Below are 23,406 nucleotides of genomic sequence, written 5' to 3' on the forward strand. Positions count from 1 at the left end.
GCGGTGCATTGTGGGAGCCGCGCGAGCGGGCCCTCGGGCCGTGAGGGGGCGGTGCCGCGGGCTCTCTATGGTCCCGCCTGCTCGCCAGCTAGAGCGGCCGGGGCGGTGCGCGGGCGGCGCGCGGAGACCGCCGGGAACGGGACGGGAGCTCGCGCCCCTCCTTTCCTCCCCGCCTCCGCGCTGCTGCGCGCTGGGGCTCTGGAGCCGACATGGGCGCCGCCGCGTGGGCATCGCGACCCATGGCGCTGCGTGCGTCTCTTCTTTTTCTCCTTCTGCCGCTCCCCGGGCTGCCCGCGGGCTCCTGGGACCCGGCCGGTTACCTGCTCTACTGCCCATGCATGGGTAAGGCCTCCCAAGCCCTCTACTCAAGTGGGAAAACAGGCCCAAAGAGGCGAAGCTACTTCTCTAAGCCACTCCTCTGAGGCTTCCAGAGACACCTTGACAGGTCCAGGAGAGAACCCCAGCGCGGGCACTGAGGGACCTCTATGTCCAACCTTCCATTTAGCAGATGAGAAAACTGAGGCCAGGAGAGGTTACGTGTCATGTGCAAGGTCTAAGCTAGCCCGGAGTCCAGTAAATAGAGTTAGTGGGGCAGGACTTGGTGTCATTGACTCAACTCTGCTTCTGAATGAGTCTTTCATTCATTCAACAATATAGGGCGCTTACTCTGTGCTCAGCCGTATTCTCTGCTCTGAGGAAACGCAGGGATAAGACAGAAAACTACATGCCCTTATAGAGCCTTCATTTTAGTTGAGGAAGACAGATATTAAAAAATAAGCAATTACATAGTATCTTAAAGGACGATGAATGCTATGGGAGAATCTGAGGACGGGTTGAAGGATGCAATTTAAATGAAGTGGTGGATCATCATTGTAAAAGTCATGCCTTCTTAAAATCCCCCAGGCTCCTGACTGTATTGATTTGGCCCTCTGCCCATATCCACCACTCCCTTCTCCCTCACTAGATTCTCCAGCTGCAGCCACACTTACCGCCTTTCTGTTCCTCACACTAAGTCTGGTCCTGCAGCCTGTTCTATTGCCTGTGCTATTCTCCCTGCCTGAAACACTCACCTGTTCACTTCTGCCAGACCAACTCCTTCCCATCCTCAGATCACAGCTTAAATGTCAGCAAAAAGAACTTCTTACCTCAACCCAAATAATCTTATTGTTCTCCATCACCAGAATTTTTAAAATTTCTTTCTTGAAATTATCAAAATTGATCACTATATATTTGTTTACATGTTTAATGTCTCCTTAGCTGGACTGTGAATGGCTCGAAAGCAGAGAATTTCTTCTACCTTACTCCTGTATTCTAGCACCTAGCAGAGAACCTGGCACATTGTGGCCGCTCAATAATATTTGTAGAATGAGTGAATGAATGCTATGCTACGGATAACAAGAGTCAGACAGTCCTTGCACCTGAGGCATTCACAGGCTGCGGAAACAGCCAGTACAAAGATGAGGAAGTGGGAAAGGATATTCTAGGAAAAGTGAAGAACCATTAGTAACTCAAATCCAAATGGGAGGCAGAGATGGGGGACTAAGTATGGCAGTGGATTTGTAAAAGGATCCCAGCGAATGAGGCATTGGAGGTGCCCTTTCTTGCACAGGTGAGTGGAGATAGAGGTGGAAGGGCACTCCTGGCTGACGGAACATCAGGAACAAAGGCATGGGTTGGGGATGTATAGAGTAGAAGTGCAGTACATGTTTGGAAAATGGCAAGGAAACTGGAGTAGCTAAGGCAGAAGGAGCAGACTCTGAGGGCCTTGACTGTCAGGCCCAGGAATCCAGACTTGATCTCATGATCCCTTGCTGCCAGCTCCCCTGCCCGCCCCATGCCCTCGATGCCCCAGGCCTCACCTTTCCCACAATATACCATCCAGGGCGTTTTGGGAACCAGGCTGATCACTTCTTGGGCTCCCTGGCGTTTGCAAAGCTGTTGAACCGCACCCTGGCTGTACCTCCTTGGATTGAGTATCAGCATCACAAGCCTCCTTTCACCAATGTGAGTATCTCTTCCAGCCTTGGCCTTTGACCACCCGTCCCCAGTCCTATTCATCTCTGCTTGACCCCAAGTCCTTCTCTGGGCTTTACCTCCCACCCGTGTAATTTGCCCTGTCCCCACCCAGAACTGTCTTCCTTGGAATAACAGTGAGGAACATTTATCCATTGCCTGCTGTCTGCCAGGCACTGTTCTGAGCACTGTGTGAAGATTAGCTGTTTTCTTCCTCATCACTTCCCTATGAAGAAGCAGGTTTATAAAGGTTAGGTAATTTGCCTGTGAGTGGTAGAGCTGGAATTCAAGCCCATGTATGTCTGACTCCAGAGGCCGTGACCTGAACCTAAAGCCCTGTTTCCAGCTGTAGTTGGTCCCAACCTCTGTGCATCTCGTTGGTCAAAAGGTGATGGGTGCTATTAGTTTTGAAAGAGAAACAGAAGCACAGGGTAGTTAAAGAATATGTCCAAGGCCACAAACCCAGGGACTTTGGCTTCAGTGCCACCTCTCACCCCATCAGGGGGCTGCCTTAGCATGCTGATGCTCAGCATCCTCTAATTCCTTGCTTACTCTTTGGATATTCTACTGGCCCTGTGCCTGTCTTTGTTCACATTGTATCCTCAGAGGCCTGGCAGTAGGAACTAAATATTTAATAAATTGACTTTATTTTTTTTAATTTTTATTATGGTGACATTGGTTAACGAAATCCAGTAAGTTTCAGGTGTACAATAAATTGACTTTAAAAGCTTTTAATAAACTTCAGAAAATTACAGTTAGTATGTATAAAACACTATTTCATTCTCATAGTCTTTTCTCTGCATAGATTTTATTTTTCTTTTGCATGCTTGTATTTAGAGAGGTTTTTAACAGAGGTGAAAAACCAGAGTACCTGAGATCTTAGCCTGGCAGAGTTCTTGACCCCTTTGTGCCTCAGTTTTCTCATCTTTGAAATAGAGTGGTAATAATTGTTGCTATTTCCTACCATGAGTTAGTGATTGTGGCATGCCATAAACATTTTATGCCTCTCAGAAATAACTGAGCTCATCAATGTAGAATGCTTAGGACATAGGAAGTCCTCAGTAACTGGGAGTTGTTCAAATTTTTCTTGCACTCACTGTTATAGTTTAGACATTGCCCATTCATTTCCTTCTAGCTTGTTTTCTCTCACCTTACCTTCTTGGCCAAGAATCTTTCAGAGTCTCCACTTCTTGCTTCTTATAGGTTACTTAACCCACCCTAATTGGGCTCCCCTTCCCCCCTGGAATTGTTTTCACAGACGTCACCAGGGACCTCAGAATTGCCAAATCCAGGGGTCATTTCTCAGTCTTTATCTCAAATGACCTCTCAGTGGCACTTGGCCCTATGAGCCTCTTTCCTTCTTTAACTTTCCTACTCTCCTGGCTTCCAAGACAGCCTGCTCCTGCTTCAGTCCTGACCTCTCAGCATCTTCCTCTTTGCACTGTGTTGGAGCTACTCTCCACTCACTGTTTAAATCTTGGTGTGTCTCCTTTTTCTGTTCGCTCATTAGCTATGTGACTTCAGATAAGTTATCTAGATTCTGTCTGCTTGGATTTCTTCATAAGTAAACTGGAAATGGTAGTATTCCTACTCATAGAATTAGGTGAAGATTAACAAGTCCATGAAATGTGATGAGAACAGCACCTGGTACAAAGTCAGCACACAATAAATATTAGTTGCTGTTACCATTATTTGCTTTGCTATAAATTTCTGTTGACTCTTGTGGCTTTCACATTTCTCCACATACCTCCCAAATTTATCTGTGGCCCAGACTCTTCTGAACACAAGCCTGTGTTTCTAATTCCTAGGCCAATGAGTCTATTTGGATGTCCCACAGATATCTCAAATTCTCAAAGCCAGAACTGGACTTGGTATCTTTCCCCTCAAACCTGTGTTACTTCGTATATTCCCAGCCTTAGTTTATGTCACCCCTATTCATCTGGATACCAAGCCAAGACTCTAGAAGTCATCCCAAATGCCTCCCTTTACACTCTACTTTGCCTTCCTTGGCATCTTCTAGCCTGTCTATACCTCTCTATCTTCACTTGGACTTATGAGAGATGCTCAAAAATACATGATGAATGAATAGTTGAACAAATAAAAAGACCATTGCAGTAGCCTCCTAATTCCTCTCCCTCCTTTAATCTTACCATCAGTACATTCTCTCCCTCTGCCACCAGAATGATCTTTCAAAAAGGCAAGCAGATCTTATATTATTCTGCTTGAAATACTCCAGCAAGACCTTATTGCTAATAGTTAAGGTTCCCAAAGTCTGTACATCCGAACGCCAATGGCTCATGAAAGAAGTGTGCAGTGGTTAAATCACTTTGGGAAATTATATTTTCAATATCCCATCACTCCAAAGATTCAAATACACATTAGTATATTAAAGGCCCTGAGAGATCCTGTAGTAAAGAAACCAGTTTAACACAACATTTCCCAGGCTGTGTTAACTCTGGAGTCTTTTTATTGCAGGACCTTTTATCCGCTTGAACTAGTGGGACATGCTTGGGAACCCTGACCTATAAGATAAGGTCTCAATTTTATTCCATGTTGTTCTAAGAACTTTTTTTTAATCTAGAAAAATACAGGAATTAATACAATTACCATCCATGTATTCACTGCTGGAAGTGACAATCATTAAGTTTCTTATCTTTGCTATGATGTTACAGATAAAGTTGTTGAAAGATAAAATCTCTCTTGGCTCCTTAGACTAATCCTAATCTTTCCCCCTCACCCCAGAGGCAACCACTGTCAATGGATTTAGTGTCTTTGGTGTGAGTTCTTTCCTATATTTCTGTTGTGGCACAGAGAGTCCTTGTATCTCCTGGTGCAACATGCAGGAACTTCTCTAGGACAAATACCTAGACCTGGTAGGAGCAGCATTTTATAGATGCTGCAAGATTACATTTCAAAGTGATTGTCCCAAAATGTACTCTTCTACTCCAGCTGAGTGTGAAAATGCCCCTTTCCCCACATTAAATTTTTGCTGGTCTCCTGGGTGAGAAATGATGTCTGAAATTTGTAATTTGTTTTTTCCTGATTACTTGTGAAGTTCCACATCTTTTGAGTGTAGTCACTATATGGGTTTCCTTTGCTGTGATTTGTTAACTCCTTTCCTTTGCCCATATTTTCTCTTGCATCATTTGTCTTCTTTTTTTTTTTCAATAGATCAGCAGGCATTTTTTAACACGAGGGATATTACTCTTTGTTCTTTAGTTTGCAGATATCTTCTCCCAATCTGTCTCTGTCCCAATTTGTTGTTTTTTACCAAAAGTTTTTCATTGGCATGTAGTCCAAACTATCTGGGTCTTGGAGTGTGTATAGTTTTAATAAATGTCTGTGAAACAGCCACTAGGATATTGAGGAAAGACCATTGCCTCTCCTTTTTCTCCTTTTCCTATAGCTCCATGTGTCCTACCAGAAGTACTTCAAGCTGGAGCCCCTCCAGGCCTACCATCGGGTCATCAGCCTGGAGGACTTCATGGAGAATCTGGCACCCACCCACTGGCCCCCTGAGAGGCGAGTTGCATACTGCTTTGAAGTGGCGGCCCAGCGAAGCTCTGATAAGAAGACGTGCCCCATGAAGGTGGGTAAGGTGGTTCCTATGGTTATGGGGGGGGGACCCTTTCTGCCTGTTCCATCTCCTCTAGGCCCAAGACACTGCACAATGGCACTATGTGAGAGCATGCACCACCAGGGCGTAGAATAGAAAGATGAAAATTTAAGTCCCATTTCTGGCATTTGCCAGGGGTATCACCTTGGGCGGGGGACTTTGCTTTCTCTGAGCCTTTATTTCTCTACAAAATAAAGATGCCAGTCCCTGCTCTGTCTCTCTCATAAAGTGTCATGAAGGCCAGGTGTAAGAGTGCTTGTAAACTGTAAAGTGCCATCAGTAATAACAACTAAAGCTCACATAGCACTTACTACATGCCAGGTACTATGCTAAGAGCTTTACACATATTAACCCAACTTAATCATTAAACTTCTCCGTGAGGAAAGTACTATTAACATCCCCGTAATACAGAGAGGATGCTGAATGCAACACAGAGAAGTTCAGTATTTTGCCCAAGGTCACATAGTATATAAGTGGTGGAGCCAGGATTCAACCCTAGGTAATTTGACTCCATTGCCCACTCTCCTAATCTGTATACTTTCCTGCCTCTCAGCAGGTAAATGAGAAACTTGTATTGGTAGAAATTTGTAAATTTCTGGCACTTTTGGAATAAGACAATTCTTAGTGTCTTTCAGTGCTAATGCCAAAGTCTGGAGAAGGTGGTTGGAGGAGCCATGAAATTTAAGGAAGGAGATGGCTTATAGCCCCAACACTGCCCTCACTTGCTATGTGAGTTTTACACATAGCATCAGGGGCAAGTGCACTAAGTGTCTTACTCAGTCTCGGCCCTGGCTTCCATCTTGAAAGTAAGAGCATTGGATTAGCTGGTTGTGAAAGTCCTCAAAGCTCTAATCCATGGTCTCATATTCAAGGCCCACTTCTCTTCCCCAGACCCACACCAACGCTGCAGGGTCAGCAGCTTGCGGCATGTGAGCTGGAAAGACTCCTTTAGACCCTGGTGAATATCTGCTAAAAACCAGACTGGTGGTGAAACTGCCCTCCTTATGCCCCAGCCCAAGAGTTACAAAGTGACATTCCTACTAGGCCATCCTATGAGGGTATTTCAGCCGGAATTGTATTGCCCAGGATCCCCACACCCTCACTTCCTTGGCCCCATCCCCTTCCGTAAGCCTTTGAACACTCTTTTTCTGCAGGAAGGAAACCCCTTTGGCCCGTTTTGGGATCAGTTTCATGTGAGTTTCAACAAGTCTGAGCTTTTTGCAGGCATTTCCTTCAGCGCCTCCTACAAAGACCAGTGGATCCAGAGGTACTTGGAGGGGGCAGCATCGCTGGGTTTAGGGGAGGGGCCTGGGACCCATGGGCATTCAGCACCTTCCTGGCCCCTTCTCCCTCTCTACCACACCCTAATATATGAGACCAAAGGTGCAGCCATTCTGTCTGTTGAACTTGGGATCCTGTGTGATCTATTTTCATCTCAGTGCCAAACAGAGTGGGACATTGACCTGCTACGAAGTTGAGAAAGAGTTTATCAGCCGATAAAAGATGTCATAAAAAGAATATCATGCAGTCATATGAGTCTCAATTTCCTTCTCTAGGCATGAGAATCACTCCTCTGTTACCTTTCTCTTCACAAGGTGAAAATTAGAAGCAGCTTCTAGAGAAGAACCACTTTAGGTACAGACTGAGAAATGATGTCATCCTGATAATAATTGGATGCTTTTTTAGTTGTGCTCCAGTAGGCCCTATTAAAAAAAATAGGTTAGCAGGGCATAGGCACAGGCTATGAAATGTTTATAGAGCATCTGTCATGTATGAGACATAGTACTCAAAGGCCAGAGGTGATATATAGAAATGAGGAAGACTCAGCCTCAGCCTTCAGCTAGCTATTGTCTGGTTGTAATGATGATAACTAACATAGTGCACTTGCCCTTGATGCTATACTGTGGCAAGAAAAACTGAGGGCTTAGTAGTCAGACTTGGGTTAAGAGTTATAAGGAGCTTACGAATTCATGCGTGCTCACATATCATTTAGTAGGCCAAAGGTGGTGTGATACAGAGAAATGAGCACAGGCTCAGGACAAGACAGGACTGCGCTCTGACCCAGCCCTGCCTCTTTCTCAAGTGACCCTGAGCAAGCTACTCTAGCTGTCTGGCCTGAGTTTCCTCAGTTTAATGGAAGGAGCACTATGATATCTGCCTCTTAGTGTATAAAGCACATGGCTCATTGAAAGGATCCAACCAGTGTTAGCTATTATTATTACTATTCACATGCTTTATTTAAACCTTTGAGAAATTTCATGAAGTGGGTATTATGATCAGTTCTACTTGACAGGTGAGGAAACTGAGCTCAATGAGGTTAAATAACTTGTCTAAGGTAATGCAGCTGTTGAGTGGGCAATTGGGGTCTGTATATAAGCCTTTAATCTATATTAAGAACTAAATATTTATTTAGTGCCTACTGTGTTCCAGATACTATTCTTCACTCCTAAATATTCTAAAGTAATAATTCATTTAATCCTTTCAGGAATCTGTGAGATAGGTGTTATTGTTATCTGTACTTTATAGGTAAAGAAATTAAAGCAGACGAGCGAAGTCACTTGCCCAAGGTCACACAACTTAGTAGTAGTAGTCTGGGATTTGAACCCAGGCAGCATGACTCCAGAGCACCCATTCTTAATCACCATGGAGAAAATATTTATGCCTTTAAAAGCTACCAATTCCTATTTGAGACTTGCCTTCAGAGCTAGTTCATGAGCTGCTTAGGATACTCAGTCCTAGCAGATTCTAATTCTCTTCATTATTGATCTCAGATAAGACAGTCCCATTTAATCACCTACTTGGTTCTCCAGCTCTGAATGAGCTATTGCTAGAAGATCAACCTGCCCTCAGAAGATGGAGATTTGCCCCTATTCACAAAATTCCAGAAAAAAGAAAAAAACACTAGTTCTAAAAGTAGTTTCAAAAGCAATCCAAAAAGCCAGAAAAACACACAGTCCTGGTGGGAAGAGAAAGGACAGTACGACATGGATGCATCAATCGGGAAATGTTGCTGAAAGACCTGTTCATTGCCCCCTAGCCTTGTTGGAGTTCATTGACTTGTAGGAATTGCATGAGGGCTTGGGGAAGCTTGTGGCTTACAGCCAAATTTGGGGGAAAGGAAGGCTAGTAAGGAAGATAAGGTCCCGGAAGGCAGTTTGAGAGAGTAAGGGCCACCTGGACAGCTGCCTTTTTTTTTTTTCTTTCCTTCCTTCCTCTCACACGTATTTAAGAAGCACCCACTGAGTGTTAAGCACTGTTCCGAATGCTGGGGATATAGGCAAGAATAAGGCAGATAAATCTTTTGCCCTAATGGAGCTGAGTCTAATGGGGGAGACGGTGAATAAACTTTTACCTAAAAGTATTCCAGAAGACATAGTGCTATGAAAGACATACACAGATCTGTGATTGGCAGGGCTGAAACCTTGTCTTCGTCAGCTCGGGCTGTTCTAACAAAATACCACAGACTGGGGGAGCTTAAAACACATTTATTTCTCACAGTTATGGATACTGAGAAGTCCAAGGACAAGGTTCCAGCATGTCGAGTTCTGTGTGTGTGTGTGTGTGTGTTTCTTTTCAGCATGTTGGGTTCTGGTGAGGACTTCTTGGCTTATGGGTGCTGCCTTCCTGTATCCTCACATGTCAGTCTCCTTAGGTCACTAATCCCATCTTGAGGACTCTATGCTCATGACCTCATCCAAACCGAACCACCCCCCTAAAGGCCCCACCTCTTAATACCTCACATTCAGGATTGGAGCTTCAACATATGAATTTAAAAGAGAGGACACAAACATTCATCCATTACAGACCTGAAGGATGAGGAGCCAGCCATCCAAAGAGCTGGGAAAGGTCGTTCTTCATGGCAGAGACATGGAGAGTAGAGGCTCTGAGGCAGGAACAAGCCTGGTGTGGTCAAGGGGCAGGAAGAGGGCCAGTGTGGCTGCTGTGGGGCATGTGAGGAGGAAAATGGTAGGATGTTCCTGTTGTCTATTGCATAATAAACCACTTGAAAACTTAGTGGCTCAACAATAACTTATTATCTCTTGAGTTCTCTGGATTGACTAGATTTAGCCAGGCAGTTCTTTTTTTTTTTTTCTTTCCCCCATTTTCTTTATGGAATTTGAGCTGTATAAGTTTCAATCTATGTTAAATATCTAATTTCTTGGAATGAATACCCATTAGAATAACTACCACAGATTTGGTGGGAGACTTTTTATATAAAGAGAAAATGAAATTTAATCATAATCTCACCACCCCTCCAAAAAACACTACTAGCATTTTGATGCATATATTTCTACTCTCCAGACATTTTTATACACATATACATATCTATACATACTAAGCTAAAATGAAATTATATATAATTTATAATTGAGTATCTTTTCTGAGGAGTAATTAATATTTGTCAGGATAGTAAATATCTTTCTAAACAGAAAAACATGAGATTTCAAAAAATAGTACCAGTGTGTATATATGCTAATAGAGTGTATATGTGTATTTATTTATTTACTTGCTTATTTTAGCCATTTTTAAGTGTATAATTCAGTGGCATTAAGTATATTCATAATGTTGTACATCCATCACCGCTATCCATCTCCAGAGCTTTTTCATCATCCCAAATAGAAACTCTGAACCTGTTAAATGATTACTCACCATCCCCCTTCCCCAGCTCCTGTAACCTGTATGTTACTTTCCTGTCTCTGTCTAGGAACCTCATATAAATGGAATCATATATTTGTCCTTTGTGTCTGGCTAATTTCACTTAGCATAATGTCTTCAAGTTTCTCCCATGTTGTAAGCAAATGTAAAAATTTTAGTACTTTTAAGGCTGAATAATAGTTCATTGTATTTATAGACCGCATTTTGTTTGTCCATTCATCTGTTGGTGGACACTTGGGTTAGCTGGGCACTTCTTGGGTTGTGTTCTCATGTGGTTGCAGTCAGCTATTGCCTGTTGCTAGCGTCATCTGAAGGCTTGACTGGGTTGCACATCCAGGAGGGCTCACTTATGACTGGCAGGTGATGTGCTGACTGTCCTCTGGTAGCTCAGCTGTGACAGTCAGTTGGTGTGTGTACGCTTGACCTCTCCATGTGGCATAGACTCTGACAGCATGGCAGCCAGGTTCTGAGAGGGTACATCCAGGGAGTGAGTGTTCCAAGAGACAGGAGGTAGAAGCTGCTGGCCCACTAAAGCCTGGGCCTGGCAACCGGAATAGTGCCAAATGCTATTGAGAGGTGACATAGAACCCACCTAATAGTAGGAAATTTAAAGAATTAGTCATATCAAACCTCCTATCCTATGAGGAGCTGAGGCTTGGAGTGCCAACAAGTCTTGGAAGTCTTGGCAATTTGGAAGGTGTTTGTGGAGTGAGATGTTTGAGTTGGGCCTGAAGAAAGTGGCATTTCCATTGCAGCATTGTCATATTGTCTAGCAGGAGGGGACTAGATGGGTACATTGTGGTTTATTCATGCAAAATAGAAAGCTGCAAGAGAAGCTAACAGGGTCACATGATCCATATGATTTATATGGCCAAATTTTTAAAACAAAGTTGAATTTTTTAAAAGTTGAAATAGGTTACATGCAATATGGTCATATGATGATAATGACAGAATTTTCTCAGAGTTTTCTATGTGCCAAGCACTGTTCTAAATACTTTGCTCGTATTAATCCATTTAATTGTCTCAACAGCCCTGTGAGGTAGGAACTATTATCAACTCTGTTATACAGATGAGAATATTGAGGCATAGTTAAGTCAGAATGGTTAAGTCACCTGCCCAAGTGGCGTAGTCAGCATTCTGGAACAAGGCCGTCTGGCTTAACAGCCCATGCTTTTACCACTACACTGTGTAAAAAGCATACAGTGTAATAATACCTTTTCATATCAGTAGTAAAAGTGTATTTGTGCATAAAACCACAGTATCTTCTGGGAAGAGGGAGAAAAGAAGGAAAGAGATGCTAGGATAGAGCTTTTATTTAGTTGTATATATATTTTTTTAATCTGAAACAGAGTATTAATATTTGCTAGTTTGGGTCACAAGTATGTGGATTATTTTCCTTATTTTTCTGTATTTTCTGTATTACGTGAAATATTTCATAATTTTTAATTGAAATTTTTATTGAAGTAATTGTAGATTCACATGAAGTTGTAAGAAATAATATGGAGGGATCCCACATACCTTTTACCCAGTTTCCTCCAATGGTAATAAATTGCAAACTATAATACAGTATCACAACCAGGATGTTGACATTGATACAATCCACCCGTCTTATTCAGATTTCCCGTTTTGCTTGCACTCATCATATCTGTGTGTGTATGTATTTCTGTTCAATTTTATCACGTGTGTAGGTTTATGTAGGTTCATGACACCACCACTGTCAAGATAGCAAACAGTTCTAACATTGCATGATCTTCGTGTGGCAAGTTTATAACCACACTTACCTCCTTAAACATACACACACACACACACACACACACACACACACACACACCCCACCACCACTACCACTCCCCCCGACCCTTGCGCCTGGCAACCACTAATCTGGTCTCTATTTCTCTTTTCCATTTTGTCATTTCAAAAATGTTATAAAATGTAAAGTACAGAGTAGAAAATATAGTGAATAATATTGTAATAACTATGAATAGCTCCAGATGGGCATTAGACTAATTGGGAAGATCACTTCATAAATTATGTAAGTGTCTAACCACTATGCAATACACCTGAAACTAATATAAAATAGTGGTGAATGTCAACTGTAATTGAAAAAAAAATTTAATGTTATATAAATAGAATCATACAGTATGTAACCTTTTGAGATTGACTTTTTTCACTTGGCGTAATTCCCTTGAGATCCATCCAAGTTGTGTCCTGTATCAGTAGTTTGTTCCTTTTTATTACTATAGTATTCCATTGGTTGGATACACCACAATGTATTTAAGCATTTACTTGTTGGACAACATCTGAGTTGTTTCCAGTTTGGGGCTATTATGAATAAAGCTTCTATGAATATCATTTCCTTGTTCCTGTGTGAATATAGGTTTTCATTTCTCTGAGATAAATTCCCAAGAGTACAATTACTAGATCATGCAGTGGTTGCATGTCTAGTTTTATCGGAAGTTGCCAAACCATCATCCAGAGTGGCTATGCCTTTTTCATAATTTTCGGAGCAGGATTTTGGCTGGCAGAAGAAAGGCATTCCAGGTAGAGAGAAGAAGTCTGCAGAGATCTGGCGTTTGGAAGTTTATGGGACAACAGGGTGTTTCATGTTGTTGGGATAGGTTCTGGGCTTAGCTCAAAGAGAACACAGATTTACTCCTTACCCATTCAGTTAGCAAGTCTTTACTTAGCTCTTCTATGTGCCAGACACTGTTCTTCAGAAACCTGAGTCCAGCAGAAAAGACAGTGGTGAAATAATTATAAGGTGCACAGTGTATGGAGGTGGGGGGAGAGCCTTCGAGGGAGGCCTGATGGGGGGGATCTGCAGCAATCTGGTGCTTTCCATGAAGTCAGGGACCATGCCTGTCTCATTCTCCCTTGGGCTCCAACACATAGTAGGTAATCAGTAAATATGAGTGAAGTGTTGAATGAGCTTATCCAGTGTACACATTCCCTGTGAGTGTGGCCTGTCCATTACCCTCTAGAAGCAGCTGCACATCACTAACCTGCCATGTAGGTAAAAGGGCACAAGGCTCTCTCCAGACACCACACCCTGGAGTGAATTACCACACCACAGATTGGAAGCCAGCATGATATACAAAAGGTTGTAATGCTCTACTGGAAATTTTTAATTGTTAAACAAGTAAATAGGGTTGTAAATTCCGGGCAGCGGGACAGTATTGCATATTGTGCTTGTTGCTGCTGCCAAGGTTTCTTATGAGCCCGTTGGGCTTTCACAACCGCTCATGCTTCTTGCATGTTGCAGGGGCCCCTCCACAGGGTCTCTGGGGCATGGTGCAATGCCATCCTTTTTCCCGTGGGGGTGGTGGTCATGCTCTCTGTGCGTCCTCTGTCTGACTTCCCCTCATTCTGTCTTGTATCTAGATTTTCTCCTAAGGAGCATCCAGTTCTGGCCTTGCCAGGGGCCCCAGCCCAGTTCCCTGTCCTGGAGGAGCATAGGCCACTGCAGAAGTACATGGTATGGTCGGACGAGATGGTGAAGGCAGGAGAGGCCCAGATCCGCGCCCACCTCATCCGGCCCTATGTGGGCATTCACCTGCGCATTGGCTCCGACTGGGTAACTTTCCCCTTCCTCTCATGGCTGGGCTGGACATGTCCCTGAGCAGGGCCCGTGCCTGTGGGGGTTGAGCACTGAACCCACTGCACTAAGTCCCAGCCAGAGCAGAGAGTTCTTGCTCAGCCAGCTTGCTTGCCAGCTCTTTGAACAGTTGCTATTTTTATCCTAGTTTTGAAGATGCATAAACTGAGGTATCAAGCTAGACTCTGGGTCAGGCAGCAAGCCAGACAGAGACCCATAACCCAGGAATCGTCTGTCCCAGCTCAATGTGTAGTCAATAGACTCCTTTTTGAAAAACAAGTTCTGGAGATTGGGTGGGGCTCCCAAGAAATGAAGATGTCATCCTCTAAATTTGGAAGCTGCTCAAGTGTGCAGAAACTTCATCAGATTATCCTATGTGTGAAAATAACAGGAGCAATATAGACAGTCTCCTTAATTTACATTAAATATATATATATATTTATTAGAAATACTCACTGTTGAAGACTTGAAAAGTATAGAAATTTGATCAAAATTCATTCAGAGTCAGCTGAGGAAGTAATCACACGTTTACCCACTAGACTTCCTGTCTGCTCCCCTTCCACAAAGGAAAGGAGCCAGGCCTAGAATATGTTATGAGTGGTTTCAGCCAAACCTTCAAGGAGTAGATAGTTCCCATCTGTACCTTCCTAGAACATAAAAAGATATAAGATGCTGCTTTTTATAAAACTAGCATAACACTAGTATCAAACTCAGATAAGGTCAACTCGGAAAAGTATATAGCTCATTCTTACTTATGAACATAGATGCACAGATCCTAAGATATTAGCAAGTGAAATCCAATAGCATTAAAGAGCATACAACACAAACAAGTGACATTTATCCCAGGAATGCAATGAAAGTCACCATATTAACACCCAAAGAAAAGTCATATAATCATCTCAATAGAGTCCAAAGAAAGCATTTAATAAAAGTCAATACTCATTTATGATTTAAAACAAAAACAAAAAACTTAACCAAAAATAGAAGTGACATAAATTAATTAGTTAAAGGCTATCTCTGTGAAACCCACAACAAAGTGTACTTCATGGGAGCTATCAGAAGTGTTCCCACTAAAGTCAGAAATCAGATAAGGCTGCCCATTATCACCATCACAGTTCAGAATTCTACTGGAGATTCCAGATAACACAATAAAACCAGTAAAAAAATACTTTGTAAAAAGCCAACATCCCACTGCCCAGAAATAACCACTGTTACTATTTTGATACATTTCTCTCTTCCCTTAATGCTTTTTTTTTTTAAAAAAAAACATAGTTGAGCTCCTCCTATATTACCTACCTGCCTTTTTTCCACTTACTGGCTTTGGCTTCTAGGATTCCGGGCCAGTTGTTGTCTTTAACTCTGTCCCCTCACCCCACCCTGCAGAAGAACGCCTGCGCCATGCTGAAGGACGGGACTGCGGGCTCCCACTTCATGGCCTCTCCGCAGTGTGTGGGCTACAGCCGCAGCACAGCGGCCCCCCTCACCATGTCTATGTGCCTGCCCGACCTGAAGGAAATCAAGCGGGCTGTGAAGCTCTGGGTGAGGGCGCTCAACGCCCAGTCAGTCTACATCGCCACGGATTCAGAGAGTTATGTGCCCGAGATCCAGCACCTGTTCGAGGGGAAGGTATGCCTGGGCCTAGTGGGAGTACACCGGGAAGGGGGTCAGAGAAGGCACCAGGATGGTCCCACCACTCCTACTGCATGCTTCACGATCTCCTGCCACCAGGCTTTTGCTCGGATATTCAGTTCCTTTCCAATGTCTACTACCCTTCTTTCAAACTCCAGCTCACACACCTCCACAGATGCTGTCTAGTTTTCCCTCCACTCCTGCAGCTAATGTGTTCCAACTGGGAGCTGTCACAGCACTTTATTACATCACCTCTGAGACTCTTTCTAGACTGTGTGAAACTAGTTTAGAAATATGTCTCATTTCCTCCCAGGACTTGTGGCTCCTTGAAAGCAGGATCCAAGGCTGACTCGCTGTTCTGTTCCTTGGCATCTAGCCTGGTGATTTGACATCCTTCAGGGCTGAGACCCCACATTGTTATCACCAGTGCCTAGGACAGTGCCTAACACATAGTAGACAGTCAGTACATGTTTGCTGAATAAGCACGTGAAGAGTGGGCCCTTGGTAGAGCTCCAGTATAGCAGAGGGGTTAAGAGCATGGACGCTGTAGCCAGAGAACTCAGGTTCTACTCACTGTGCAGCCTTGTACCAGTCACTTTATCTCTCTGTTTGTTTCCTCATCTATAAATTGGGACTGGAAGTAGTACCTCTCACATAGGGTGATTGTGAAGATAAAATATAAAGAAATTAAAACCATTCTGGTACAAAATAAGTGCTCAGTAAAGTTAGCTGTCATTGATAGCAGAATTTGGTGGTTGATGAATAAAGGAGGATCTTTTGTTCTTAGTAAATGCTGAAGGAAGCCGTGAATAGTAGGTAGGTAGGTATCAGTACGTGAATAAATAGTACTGTATGTGTGAGGAGTAGGTATTGATAAAATGACTGAATTAATAGTAAGCATTCAATAAGACTTTGTTGAATGAATGAAAGCCAGAAATACTTTAAAAGGCAGACATCTGCTTCTTAGCAGTGAGTGCCCTCGGCTTTACATCGTAGGGCTCCCTTTCTCTTTTACCCCAGACACAGGCTGGAAGCCCAGGCTTGTAGAGACAGTGCTGAGTTGTTGCGCTCTGTCTCTCACCCACCCACTTTAGAGAGGAATATCAGAGCTGGGAGACCTCAGAGCACCTCTAACCCAACCCCTGCATTTTGTTGCTGAGGAAACCAAAGTCCCAAGAAGAGATAGAATTTACCCAAGAGGTTGCAGAGCTAATTATAGTGGGCATGACACAAAGTGGGTAAGTTTCAAGATGTGGGTGGAATTATTCGGGGAATTTTGGCCATGATTAAACTTGTATTATTTGTTTGCTACCATCCAAATAGCAAGATGATGTTTTTTGTTACATCAGTAACCTCTGTGTGATAGCAAAGCACTTTCCGCCCCAGCTCTGCCCACACCCCCACCATGGTACTAAGCTGAAGTACGTGGAGAGCCCCAGGGAATTTTTTGTGAGTTTTTAGTGTCGATACTTTACTTGTTAGGCCTTGAGCCTCTTTACATTTTCTATTTCCTGCTTCTTGCTCTTCCCCATTCCCCAACCCCCTTCTCCATGGGCCAGAGCTCCCCTTCCTCCTAAACTATTCCTTGCTCCTTCATTAAGCTGAGCAAGTGCCGAATCTCGGGTACTGATAAGTATTAGTTGTTGTGCTGCCCTCGAGGGCTCACAGTCTAGACTCAAGTAAAAAGACTTTGCAGAGAAGTAATACATGCCACAAGGGCTGGGTATGATGGGGAAAGGGGTTCATTCATTCACTTGTCTAGTCGACATGTTTCTTAAGGGAGGCTCCAGGCAGCAGGCACAAGCAAACTGACACAGCCTAGGCCCCATCAGGTACAACAGACTGATGTTAATCAGAGAATTACTAAGGAGTAAAAACTATACAAACATTTACTCCAAAGTAAGGAAACGTGGTTCTGAGAGAGTGCAAGACAGAGGACCCTGGCCTAGACTGGGGGCCAGAGAGGACTTCTCCAAGAAGATGAGACTTGAGCTGTAGAGTGAAGATTAAGTAAGAGTTAACCATGCAAAGAGAGGAGTACCCCAAATGGAGGGAAAAGCATATGCAAATGTCCTAAAGAGGATGGGAGCCTGGTGTGTACTGGCTAGAGGTATTAAAGGAGGTGAAGAGGTGGCCTGAACAGGGCCATATAGGCCATAATCAAGATCTGTTGAGCAACAGATCTGAAGAGCAACAGGGCACCATTGGGTGTTCAGTTTGGCCTGAAGTGGGGATGGAGTTAGAGGTATCTAAAAAAGTTTCCTCTGGCTTCTCTGTGATGAACAGACCAGGAAGAGAGGCAGCAAGGAAACCAGTGAAGCTGGCCAGGAAGTGGTAATCCATTAAGAGAAGGGGATATTCATCTCTGGGGAATATCTCAGGGGAGTGATTGGATGGGACTTTAGGCTCAGAGGCATCCAGGCAGCAGAACTGGGTGGGCAGGGTGCTCTTTGGTCAGATCACGTTTTGGTAGGGGAAGCTAATCCCATCAGGCTAGGGCTTCATGAGAAGGGTAGAACTTGAGCTGAGACTTGAGAGTATGGTGAGGATTTTAATAGGTAGGGGAAAAGCGTTCCAGGAAGAGGGCATGAACAAGCAGAGGCATAGAGTGTGAATGAGTGGTCTGTTTGGAGCTGAGGCTGACAGTGAGATACTGGGGTTGGTGTTCCAAGTGGGGGTAGGCTGAGGCAGCTGCGGGGCGTCACTTCTCTCAGATGCTGACCCTACGTCTTAATCTTCTCTGCACCTCCTTTTGTGTCTGTAACTTCAGCAAAGAAGAAAAAGATGGGGAATATGGCTGCAGGCCTTGGCCGAACTGGCCACCTTGGCCCGCACCCTGACTAAAACTCCCTGCCTTTCCTCCTTCAGGTGAAGGTGGTGAGCCTGAAGCCTGAGGTGGCCCAGATCGACTTGTACATCCTCGGCCAAGCCGACCACTTTATTGGCAACTGTGTCTCCTCCTTCACGGCCTTCGTGAAGAGAGAACGAGACCTCCAGGGGAGGCTATCCTCTTTCTTCGGCATGGACAGGCCCCCACAGCTACGGGATGAGTTCTGATCCTGGCTGAGCACATCACCAGTCTGAGCTGGTCTCTGCAGCCAGGCCTGGCAGCCAGAGTTGCTCTCAGGATTGATCCCCAAAGAACAAGCTCTTTTCACCTGCCAAGGACAGAGAAAAGTATCAGGGACTTCCTAGAAGAGGAAGATAATCTATCTCCCAGGGCACGGGACTTCTAAGCTCCTAAGAGCCGGACCATCTTCCCTCCTCATATGATTCTGGCTATTCCTCCTGGGAATTCCTCACACCAGCAAAGCAGTCCAGCTTCTGTCTTTTGGTCTACCCTGCTCTGAGCAGCCTGGGATGCTGAACTCTCTTCAGAGAGATTTTTTACATATGTGTGTGTGTGTGTGTGTGTATGCACACACATGCATACACACACACACGTATATATATATACATATATATTTATAGTTTTGATACAAGGTCATGACTACCCTAGAACTCTCCCTCATTTAAAAAAAATCAGTGAGGTTCATTAACGTAGATACCTGAAGTGACCTTAACTAAATGTAGATAAGGCCCAGAAGTGGGTTGGGGGTATTCACCACTTTTCCATATGACCCTCAAAGTGACCCTCAGACTCATCCCCACTTCCTGGGCCATTTCCAGGGTTTGGGGCATGAGTATTGTCCTCTGTTGTAAACACTATGCAAATAGAAGTTCTCAGTCATGGTGCCCTCCAGTGCTCTGCAGACGGCTAAGTGCTCACACAGCACATTCCTGGCGAGGAGCACACACCATCAAGCCCGACTCTGGCATCTTGGCATTGCTCTTCATCAGTTTTTTGGTAGTTGGTGGCCTGCCACAAACCTGGCACCATCACCAGGGGCCAGAGCTTACTGGCCTGCTGGGATCCTTCTGAAGGCTTCCATCTCTTCTGATCTCTTGCCCTGGGGCCTGGTTGTAGGATTTTGCCATTAAGTTGGTATCCAAGGCCTGTCCTCCCAGCCTTTCTCCCATAGCTGGAGACATCAGATCATGTGGAAAAAGGTAGTGTTTGCTAAGCCTCTGACCAGACAGAAGATGCCCCAGATCCAAGAGCCATTGGAGTCTCAGTTTAGAACCAAACTTTGTCCCTTCCTATCTAATATAATTTCTGCCAATGCCATGGGGCTTAAAGTGTTATAATCTTAAATTGCTTTGTCTCTCAGATACTGCAGTTGTAATAATCCCTAACTCCTGAGAGTCTGAGTTTTTGACCTCGTGGTTCTAAAATTCAGGTCTAACACCTGCTGATCTCTCACCATCATGTGACCTCTCTGGGTCTTTGATCCTGGAAAGGTGAAGAAGCCTGATGAGAGCCAGGCCCAGGGCTCCACGCAGGAGCTTCTCTTGTGGATTACCTTTGAGAAGGAATTCTTTTTTTGTCAAGGCAGACTGGGTCAGAGGTTGCAGGACAACAAGGGTCTCAAAGACCAAAAGTGGCATTTGCTGCTTAGGGCTGCTGCCCAACTCTAAGCGGGAGAAACTACAGAAAGGGCTTTTGTATTTGTCCTCTTAGGAAAACAGTGAAATGTTTTAAATCCTGGGTGCACTCTGGGAGATGCTTTATCTGTTCAGACTTGTTCACGAGCCTCATTCAAAGACCTGGAGCCCATGCCCCCCTGCCTCTGTCAGCTGGTTGGGAAAGCATGGCTCACTGGCTAATTTTATTTGCTGTTCACAGCCTCACACTAGGCACATGCTTTAGAGTTTGGGCTCTAAAGGACCATCCAAATCATCTTGATTAGTTTCAGCAGTAATAATAGCTTGTGTTTCTAGAGGAGAGAGGGTCAGAGTTGTAGTCAGATTCTGTGTGTTCTGTAGGCAGGCACTTTATTCCTCTTTGACCCAGTTTCCTCACCAATAAAATGGTGATAAAACCAGCAGGGTTGTTGAAAGGCTCAAGTCAGATAAAACATGTACAAGAGCACATTGTAAACTTGAAAGAGACAAAGGCACATCTGTGGCTGTTGATTAATTTGACTGCCTCTTGCTACACACCTTCTCTGTGCCAGGCACTGTGGTTGTTAAGTGATTTATGGGCATTCTCTGGTTTAGTCCCCACGCCAGCCCTGGGAAGTGGGAACTGTTATTATCTTCTTTCTACACAAGGAAAATTTAATGCTCAGATAATTCTCGTAATTTTCCCAAGGCCACACAGCTGGTGACAGTAAGCCAGGATTTGACCTTCCAAAGCCAGTACTAATAGCCACCTTGCTCTCCTGCCTCCAGTCCACAGGTATTCTCAAGGAATTTGCATTCTAGTAAGTAGAAGACACAAATGTACCTGGAGGTGTTAGGTGCTATAAAGGAAAAGAAAGGTCATGGGGAGGATACAGAGGAGAAGCAGTGCTGTTTTAGATAAGAATCTCAAGGCCTCTGAAGAGCTGCCAGGGAGGAGGGAGGGACATGTACTTAGGTGTCTGGAGGAAGCACATTCTCAGCAGAGGAAACAGCAAGTGCAAAGGCCCTGAAGCTGGAGTGAGTGAGTGAAGAATAGCAAGGCGTCCTTCTGGCCATAGTGGCAGAACCTAGGCAGGGAATAGAGCAGTAGATCAGAGCAGGGTCCTACAGCCTGGAGGGCAGCAGTGAGACTTGGCTTACATATGGAGTGATAGGAAAGCCTTTGTAGGGTCTGAACAGAGGGGAGTCATGGTCAGATTTACATTTTTGAAGGAACTCTCTGGCTTCCATGTGCAGTAGAGGGGAGGGAGGGAAAGTGGAAGTAGGGAAACCAATGAGGCTGTTGCAGGGATGCAGGTGAGAAAGACTACAGGGCATCAGGCAAAGGTGGTTGCATTATAGGTGATGGGAAGTGGTCAGATGCTGGATATATAAAATTATTTTTAAATCTCAATCTTTTTTTAAGATATGTCTACATAGTTTAAATCATGCAATATATACAATTTAATGTCCTGTTTTTCACTTGATAGTATATCATATTTTCCAGGTCAATATGTGGCTTGAATAAACACTTTTAATATAAAATTTCATTGAGGGGTGTCCTGTAGTTTATTATTGTCCTGTTATGAGAACTTAGTACATTCCCAATTTTCACTATTATTATTTGAAGAGCGTTTTTATTTGTAAGGTTTTTCTGTATCTAAAATTTTTATTAAGATAAATTCCCCGAAGTGGATTTGCTAGACCATAGACTTAAAAACTTTTATTCTGGAAAAATTCAAGTATACATAAAAATCATGAGTCATAAAATGAACTCCCAGTTTCAACAATCCTAAACATTTCACCAGTTTACTATCCCACCCCCAAGTCCATGGGCTGGAGCCTTTTAAAAAAAATCTGACTTTGTTTTGAAGAAAGAGCCAACAGGCTTTGCTGACACACTGGAGGGGTAGGAGGGAAAGGGAAGTCCAAGATTCTCTGAGGTTTAGGGTCTAAGCAAACAGAGAGTTATTTGAGAGTTACTTGCAAAGTGACCTTACGGTAAGGTCCCTCACCTCTCTACCTTACCTCCGAGTTCCAGGTGCTAGCAGTGGTCCTAGTGGTGTTTCTCAAAAGTGGTCTCCAGAGGTTCCTTGAAGGCAGATTCCAGGGACCCACCCAGACCTGAGCAATCAGAATGACTAGTGGGTTGTCCTCAGGAATCTGCATCTTAAGAAGCACCCACAAGTGATTTTGATTCCCACCGGACCCACTTCAGTTGTCCTTGGACCAGCAGCATCAACATCACCTGGAACAGCTTATTAGAAATATAGATTCCCAGGCTCCCCCGCTAGACCTGCTGAATCAGAAGCTCTGGAAATTCAGCTCAGGAATCTTTTAGGGGGGCGGGTGGGGGGAGGGGTGTATTTCTGTTTTCAAGGATTTGTGCAGGCAGGCAATGGTGAATTCTTTTAACAAGGAGTGTTTTAACGAGCTCTCCAGGAGCTAAAGTTTGAGCAACGCTGGTTGGAAGGCTATGGGTCAGCCAACAAGCACTGATGCAGGGCCTTATCTGCAACCCCCACCCCCACCCCCACTCCTGGCATGCCTTGAAGATTCCACAAAGCTTGGTCAACGGGGTAACTTTAGGAGGCACCCATCAGTGCTCAGTTTGTGTTGAAACATTGCCTTACTTATTGTACATTGGGGAGAATATGCAACTAGACAGTCGGACGCTAACTCACGCTAATTCACGCTAACTCATCAAAATCACAGAATAACCTTATAAGATTGGCCCTCTTACTATCTTCATTTTACAGATAAGGGCTCTGAGGCCCAGACCAGTGAAGCAACTAGCTCAAGTTCATATAGCCTGTGAGTTGCTCAGACCCTGAAAGTATAGGACAAGTGTCAGTGCCCTTAACCCCTATGCTGTGCTATCTCATATCACTTATCAGAGGACATTAGTTTCTCAGTTTCCCCAGCTTGACCAGAGCAGAACAAGGACCATGCCTGATGTACGGTCCTCTTTTGGCACCTAACCCAGTTCTTGGCTTATAGAACCGTTCATTGTATATGCGTGGAATGAATGGATATGCAGAGAAAGTGGTCTGGGAGGGTGAGGTGATTTCTGGCATCATGGGACATTCATAGAGAAGGTTGGAGTCGAATTGAATGATGGGTTTGATCTAAACAGGTACTCATGGGGAAGAAGAAAAGGAATTCTGGATAGAGGAAACCACGTGAACAAAGGTACAAATTGGGGATATAATTTGTCTGGTGTAGCTGGATTGGGGGAAGAATTTGGAAAGTTCATTGGGGTCAGAACATGGCAGGAGCTGATGCTTTGGATGCCAGAGTAAAGAGTTTGTATTCCTGGGAGCAGTGGGGAGCCAATGAAGCTATGATGCAAGGGAAGTGACACAATTAGAACTGGGTGGTAGGGCTGTTAATATGACTGTGAGTTTAAAAT

At 44.1% G+C, this 23,406-nt stretch overlaps 1 protein-coding gene across 2 annotated transcripts; it reads left to right on the forward strand.

Annotated features, from left to right (window-relative positions):
- Positions 1-125: 125 nt before the first annotated feature.
- On the forward strand, positions 126-21,544 carry POFUT1 (protein O-fucosyltransferase 1). Of its 2 annotated transcripts, none has more exons than XM_025039860.1 (7): positions 126-342; positions 1,883-2,004; positions 5,420-5,602; positions 6,784-6,896; positions 13,667-13,859; positions 15,264-15,506; positions 16,604-16,810. In XM_025039860.1, the coding sequence occupies exons 1-7, from the start codon at positions 210-212 to the stop codon at positions 16,793-16,795; spliced, it is 1,179 nt and encodes a 392-aa protein (XP_024895628.1). In that variant the 5' UTR covers positions 126-209; the 3' UTR covers positions 16,796-16,810. The 2 variants fall into 2 exon arrangements, with proteins under 2 accessions (XP_024895628.1, XP_006921772.1); XM_006921710.3 differs by lacking the exon at positions 16,604-16,810 and adding an exon at positions 18,378-21,544 and having other exon boundaries at positions 162-342.
- The last annotated feature ends 1,862 nt before the right edge of the window (positions 21,545-23,406 follow it).

The sequence above is a fragment of the Pteropus alecto genome, unplaced genomic scaffold (genome assembly GCF_000325575.1).
Source record: "Pteropus alecto unplaced genomic scaffold, ASM32557v1 scaffold45, whole genome shotgun sequence".
In the NCBI taxonomy this organism is placed as follows: Eukaryota; Metazoa; Chordata; class Mammalia; order Chiroptera; family Pteropodidae; genus Pteropus; species Pteropus alecto.

What these genes read in the sequence shown, in the direction of transcription:
- POFUT1 (XM_025039860.1), top strand. Translation starts at nt 210, where the DNA reads ATGGGCGCCGCCGCGTGGGCATCGCGACCCATGGCGCTGCGTGCGTCT. An exon ending in ACAAGCCTCCTTTCACCAAT is followed by an intron (nt 2,005 to 5,419) that starts GTGAGTATCTCT and finishes CTTTTCCTATAG; the next exon opens with CTCCATGTGTCCTACCAGAA. An exon ending in TGCGCATTGGCTCCGACTGG is followed by an intron (nt 13,860 to 15,263) that starts GTAACTTTCCCC and finishes CCCACCCTGCAG; the next exon opens with AAGAACGCCTGCGCCATGCT.